Source organism: Amborella trichopoda, chromosome 3, assembly GCF_054954075.1.
Source record: "Amborella trichopoda isolate Santa Cruz 75 chromosome 3, AtrichopodaSantaCruz75HAP2 v2.0, whole genome shotgun sequence".
In the NCBI taxonomy this organism is placed as follows: domain Eukaryota; kingdom Viridiplantae; phylum Streptophyta; class Magnoliopsida; order Amborellales; family Amborellaceae; genus Amborella; species Amborella trichopoda.
Genome location: NC_142338.1, coordinates 30,681,046 through 30,688,063, shown reverse-complemented (window position 1 = coordinate 30,688,063; position 7,018 = coordinate 30,681,046). Strand labels below are relative to the sequence as shown.

The 7,018-nt window shown below is 43.6% G+C and overlaps 1 protein-coding gene across 1 annotated transcript; it reads right to left on the bottom strand.

Annotated features, from left to right (window-relative positions):
- Positions 1-755: 755 nt before the first annotated feature.
- On the bottom strand, positions 756-1,193 carry LOC148782835 (uncharacterized). The gene has a single exon (XM_088860388.1). The coding sequence runs from the start codon at positions 1,191-1,193 to the stop codon at positions 756-758; it is 438 nt and encodes a 145-aa protein (XP_088716514.1).
- Positions 1,194-7,018: the final 5,825 nt, after the last annotated feature.

Genomic DNA, 7,018 nt, shown 5'->3' with positions numbered 1-7,018 from the left:
CATGTCTTGCCCGACTGTGGCCACGCTCGTTGATGGGTTGCACGCGGCGATTGTTGCGCACAGCGCTGAGTCATGCGTGACGATGATCACGCGCATCATAGAGTCGCACGACACTAAGTCATGCACGGTGATGGTCATGCACGGCGATGAGTTGGGTAAGCAAAGGGTGGTGACCATTGGTAAGGTCAGGCTTATGAAGCCTGTTGGGAGCCAAGTCCTCCAGCACAACTATGAACTCCATGTTGTTCTGTGGAAGGGTGTTCACTGTGAAGAGGGCGTGCTCTCCATCATAGGTCAGTTCCTTCATAGAAGGGTCTGTTTTGTATGTCTGATATACTCGATCTAAAACTGTTCTACCCTCCTCTAGTGTGGGAATAACTTTTTGGCCTATAATCGTCCTCATTTCCTCAGATGCAAGAGCGATGTAGGGTCAACCGTTCTATTTTCCTCGGATGCAAGAGCAGCGCTTAGGTGTAGCTACTCTTATTTTTTCAGATGCAAGAGCAGTGCTTAGGCGCAGCTACTCTCTTTTTCTTAGATGCATAATAGATTTGTAACCTCCCTAATAATGGGTTTTTTTACTTGTAACTCTTTCTAATGCAATAAAAAGAGTTCAAATTTGTTTGAATTGTCTTGATTCTTTTCTTCCCATTCTACTTCCTTTTTTCCGTGCATTAAGTCTCTTTTTTAAAGTGTATCAAGGACAGTACTTCTTTAAGTATTGCCCGTTGATGGGGGGCATCGCCTCCTCTCCATCAAGATGTGTTTGGCAGGACTTTCTTGACTATAAAGGGACCTTCCCATTTAGGTTCAAACTTCTCTTTGTGCCTCCCATGAATAAAGATCAGGCTCTTGACAGTTAGAACGAGATCCCCACTAGCGAATGAGCGGACTTTAACTGACTTGTAAAAAGTTTTCTTCATTCTCCCCTGGTTGAGTTTGAGATTTTGCTGAGCTACAAGCCTCTTTTCATCAACTGCATCCAATTCTTGATACCAATCCTTGAATCTCTCATCTTTAGTGAGTCCTTGATGTATGACAACACACAACGAGGGGAGTTGAATCTCAAGGGGCAAAACTGCTTCACCCCCATAGACCAGAGAAAATGGATTGGAATTAGTGGCATTTTGTGTGATGGTGGGATAGGCCCACGGTGCTTTAGGATACTTCTCATGCCAGTTCTCTTTCGCCATTGATACCAACTTCCTAAAAATGCTGCACAAGGTTCTATTAAAAGCCTCAGCTAAGCCGTTCGCTCGAGGGTGGTACATAGTTGAGTACTTCCACTCGAAACCGAACTGGTTAACCAAGCGATCAATGTGATGACTTCTAAATTGAGGGTCGTTGTTTGATATAATTCGGTTAGGCACCCCAAACCTATATATGATGTGATGCCACACGAAGTTGGCCACCGTAGCCCCAAGAACTTGCTTGAGGGGGATCGCTTCAGCCCATTTGGAGAAATAATATGTCGCCGTTAGAATGAAAACATGGCCTAATGCAGAAGGAGGATCAATAGGTCCTATAATGTCCATACCCCATTTTGAAAAGGGCCATGATGCCACTCTAGGGTGCCAAGGCTCTAGAGGCCGATGACTGAGGCTCAAGTGCATTTAGTGAACCTGGCACCTCTTGACATAGTTTAAGGAGTCGACAGCCATCGAAGGCCAATAGTTACCCAATCTGGGTATCCGCTCATAGAGCTTAGGGTCGTACTGATGCAGTCCACAAATGCCTGAGTGCACTTCTTCCAACACTTTATCAGCCTCTTGTGGGTCTACACATCTGAGAATAATACCGTTGAAATAGCGTCTGAAGAGAGCACCTCCTTCAAGGAGGGTGTACTTGGTAGACATCCGACGCACATTATTGTGCTCTACACGATCATCAGGCAGTTTACCATGGTTTATGAAGTTAATAATGGGCTCTCTCCAATCTTCTACCTTCTCAACTTCTGCACATATTGGGTGGAAGAATTCCAGTGCTTGTTTTTGAATATCAGCTCCTTGACTTTGTGTCAATTCCTGTTCAGCTTTAATAACCTCTTTGGCTAATAGAAGCACCCCGAATAGATAAGCTGGTCATTTAGGAAAAAATAGTCTTTCGTCATCTGTGTCTACTTCGGTTCTCAACTCAATGTGTCTCCACTCTGCCACCCAGACAGATGTGGTCCCTAATGAGGACAATTGAATTGTAGCCCCGAGCTTTGCGAGTGCGTCAGCCTGCAAGTTTAACTTCCTGGGGATGTGACTCAAGGATATATCATCGAACTGAGCCATATATGATTTTACAGTATCATGATAAGGCTCGAGAGAATCCTTCCTCACATCATAGATCCTCTTAAGTTGTCGAATGACCAACTCAAAGTTTCCATAGATTTTAAACTGCTCCAAGTCTAAATCTCCAATCCAATTGCAAGGGCCTAATATTTCGCCTCATTATGGGAACTGGCTTCGATGAGAGAGAAGGATAGAGGAAGTACCCCACCCTTCGGAGTCATGAATACCACTCTGACACTTCCTCGATCTGATTGGAAGGCTCTGTTGAAGTACATCTCCCATGCGTGAGTCAGTTTTGCACATAATACTTCTTCATCAGGGAGGTCACTTGATAAAGGAGACTCTGTCGGTACATGATGTGCTACGAGAAAATCAGCCAAGGCTTGACCCTTGACGACCTTTTCTGGCACATATGTGATGTCTAATTCAATTAGAAATAATGCCCACTTAACAAGGCTTCCTGATACGCATGGGCGTGTCATATGAAACTTTACAGAATCAACTTTTGATATAAGCTTCGCGTCATGGGCAAGCAAGTAGTGGCGAAGCTTTTGTACCACAAAGATTAGGGTGGGCACAAATTCTCTATAGGGAATAATTCTTCTCGGCCCCTTGCATCCTGTGGCTGAGATAGTATAGAGCGGTCTCTTTCCCGGCGTCAATGTTTTGAGCTAATAAAGCCCCAAGTGACTCATCCTGAGCAATTACATACAGGATGAGGGGTTTTCCCAACACCGGTGTAGAGAGCACTGAAGGGTTGAGTAAATATCACTTGATGTCATCAAGCGCTGCCTGGCATGCTTCATCCCAGATGAATGGAGTATCCTTCTTTAACAGGTGCGTAAAAGGCTTACAATGATCTGAGAGGCTAGAGATGAACCTATGGATATAAGCCAGTTGCCCTTGAAGGGACCACAGCTCTCACAATGTAGTTGGTGGTGGCATTTCCTGGATCGCCTTGATCTTGATTGGCTCAATTTCTAGCCCTCCGTGTCTAATAATGAACCCATAAAACTATCCTGAACTCACACCAAAAGTGCATTTTAGCGGGATCATTTTGAGTAGATGAAGGTGTAACCGTTCAAACACCTTCTCGAGGTCTCGCATATGAGCATTCTTCTTTTCAGACTTCACCACTAAATCATCCACATAACATTCCTCCTCCTTGTCATCATGTATTTGAACATGATTGTCATTGTTCTCTGATATGTGGCACCTACATTCTTCAACCCAAAGGCCATCATGGTGTAGCAGAAGACATCTTTTCGAGTTAAGAATGCAATGGACCCATCATCCTCTGCTGCCATCCGTATTTGATTGTAATCGGAGTATCCATCCATGAAAGAGAAGATCTAACCGTGAGCGGTGGAGTCAATGAGCATTTTTGTAAATGGCAATGGGAAGTTATCATTTGGGCAACCGGCATTCTGATCACGGAAGTCAATGCAGACCCTGATTTGCCCCTTTTTCTTCTTGATCGGTACAACATTTGCTAGCCACTTTGGGTATTTGACTTCATGAAAAAGCTTGCTTTCTTGAGTTTGGTCACCTCAACATCTATCTATATTTCGAGATCAGGCCTGAACCTCCTTGATTTCTTTTTGACAGGCTTGACAGATGGATCGATGCTAAGACGGTGGACTACAACTTGAGGATCTAAACTTGGCATGTCATGATAATTTTAGGCAAAGATGTCCATGTTTGCTCGCTAAAAGGCAATAAAGCTTTCCTTCGCTTCTACAAATATATTTATCAAAATGAAAGTGAGTCAGGGGTCAGTTTCATCCCTTAGGTTTATCTCCTCTAGTTCATCAGCCGTGGCTTGGCCGCCTTCTTCCCATTCTTATGGGGCTTCCTGCAACTCCTTGTCATTAGCTTTGGAGGGCTTCTCGTTAATCTTTAGTGAGCTTACACATACTCTTGACATTCTCCTTCTAGCCAGGCCTTGCTATGGAACATGGCTCTTGCATCCTTATCTTGCTTGCCTATGAAATGGTCAACTTCGAGCAAGGCTGATGTATCCAATCGAGGAAATTCACTTTGAGGTACCTAAGATGGCTTTGACTCAGTGATTGTACAGACAGTCAACACTTCATGAACAATTTCTTCATGTTCCCATGTGTTCTTCATGGGTCTAGGTAGTGTGATAGGATGACGGTCAGATTTAGGTGGAGAAGGTTTATTTTGGTCCGCTGGCTGGCTTGGTTGCATAACCGGCTTGGTTAGGGTGGTCTCGGTGGATTGGGTGACAAGGATATGCTTAAGTGGGGTGAAGTTTTTAAGTTGAGAGTTAGGAGGTATGGGACCTGAGGCATCCTAGGGAATTTGAGGATGAGTGGATTGTCAGGGGTATTTGGGCGAGGAAGGAGCCTAGGAAGCTAGAGGATGGGTAAATTGTTTAGGCTATTTGGGTGAGGAGAAGTGGTCGACTAGGAAACATGATGACGCTTGACTTCTGAGGTGGAGGTTACAACATTTTTCTCGATCTCAGACTGATTTGCCCCTTGATGGGTGATGCTTTTGAGATCTGCACCATGTGATAGACTTCTTGAGAATAAAAGCTCTGGCCTCTTGATTCTCTTAGCCTCAGCTCAAAGTCAGGCTCAGGAGTCCACTAGGGTTTCTTCGGCTTGACTTCTTGTGCTTCCAGATAGAAGAGGATGGCTCTGACTTGGCTCGAGCTGCTAAGGCATCAACGACTGTCAAGAATCAAGCTGCCTGGGCTAGTGTCTTCTTTAGTAGCCTTCGGTGCGTCCTGCTTATATTGGTTCCTTTGACTTCTCTATCAAGAGCCTCAAAGTCTAGACATTTCAAGACTATACTTGTAGGAGACATAGCAAAGGAGGGAAAAGAAGAAGAAGAACAAGAAGGGTTAGTAGGTGACGGACCTTTAAGGTCATTCTGTTTGAACACATTTTTCAGCACCTTGGGTCCTCGATGGGGAATAAAAAGAGATGTCAGTCAATAAAGCTTGATTTACAGTGGAATTTTTTACAGTCTGGGAATTGTCCTGGAATGTGTAAAAATATTTTTAAGCACGTTAAAAGGCCACCTGCCAAGTTTCATCGTAATTCGACATGTTTAAGGCAGTGCAGACAACGAAACAATTTCATAAAAATCAGCCTCTTGCACCGTGAAATAGACTCCACAACTAGAACTACATTTTTGGTGTGTCAAATTGCTATGGGACCACCTCCATTGGATTTAGAACGGTTGAAAACCCTTATGGGTCATGTTTCGCTTAAATGGGCTCTCAAAGACAAAGTTATGGGTGAAATAATGAAAAGGGGTAGGTCGCACATTATTCCCATGCGCCCTCCCTATACCAAATCACCAATAATGGTGGCTGTTTTTACAGTTTCGGACAGTGACTTTCGATAGCTATATCTCACTCATCTCAAGTAAGATCACGATCAAATTTTGTGAGCGTGTTCTGTCTAGACCAGCGTTTCGACATGTAGTACGCCACGTGACGACACCCGAGCAGGGAGAAAAGCTAGAGAGAAGTTGTTGATTCGTGAAGAAAGTTGCAGGAAAGTCAATACTGACATGCCTTGCTCAAGTAACCAAATCACGATACTCGCCCCGCGGCTCGAAGTGAGACCAGTTCCATCGCGTGCATAAGATCCAGAGCTACCATTGGTCTAAGCCTCACACGTGATGAACGGTCGGATTTCACACATGAATCCAATAAAGGGACTGTAAATTTGAGCCGATAGAATTAAGAGTCCTGCCAAAAACCCATGGCTGTAAAATCTTCGTTCGGGCACAAAATTGAGCTGCGTTTCTTGCCACATGATCATGATGGCATGCTTACTATGATCCAGCGAAGGAATCATGGAAAAACATCAAGAAATCCAGCGAAGAAATTCGCATGAATTTCAAGTCGCATGATCGTGGCCTAAAAACACTATCCGTGGCTCGAAGTTGGTATCAAATCAATTGCCATGTTGAACCCTACAAGAAAATAATCATCTTTTTGAAAAACGGGCATCAGAGCAACCCCGGATCATCCACGGAAGATCACTTACGTTCTAAGGCAGCAGAAAGGATGTTTTTGAAATTCCATGAATTATTAGGCAGGAACAAAACAGTCATTTTGCACCCATTTTTATAATTTCTTTTAATTCAAAATAACTGTAATTATTATCAATTGGAATAGTTTTTGGGTATCCACCCATGTTTGGGCCCAATTCTATAAATACATGCTAATTGTAAAAGGATCCCCTCATACTTTCAATTGATCGATAAAATTCAAGTTTTTTCCATTGATTTTGAGCGGCACGTCTTGGAGAGAGAGAGAAAGGAGAGAGAAGAAAAATTTTGGCACCCCTCGATGAAGGCAACTTTCGCTCTCCTCTTTTCTCTCTGTTCATCTCTATCTTTCTCTCTCTTCCCTTCCTCTCGTCTATCTCTTTCTCTGTCCTCCTCTTTTCTCTCCTCATCTCTATCATTCTCTCCCTTCCCTTCCTCTCATCTATCTCTCTCTCTCTCCTCCTCTTTTCTCACTCGTCTCTATCTTTCTTTCTTTTTCATCTCGTTTCTCTCTATCCCTCTCATCTCCTTCTCAAACATGCACGAAAGTAACCATCGCCGTGTATGTCCCTCTCCTTCTCTCTCTTCTTCTTCTTTCCAATTTTCTCTCTGCTTTCTTCCTTTTCCTCTCCCTTCTCTTTCTTTCTCCTCTCCTTTCTTCTCCCTTCTCTATATACTATATCTTTCTCTATATCTCTCTCTGT

What these genes read in the sequence shown, in the direction of transcription:
- LOC148782835 (XM_088860388.1), bottom strand. Translation starts at nt 1,193, where the DNA reads ATGGCGAAAGAGAACTGGCATGAGAAGTATCCTAAAGCACCGTGGGCC.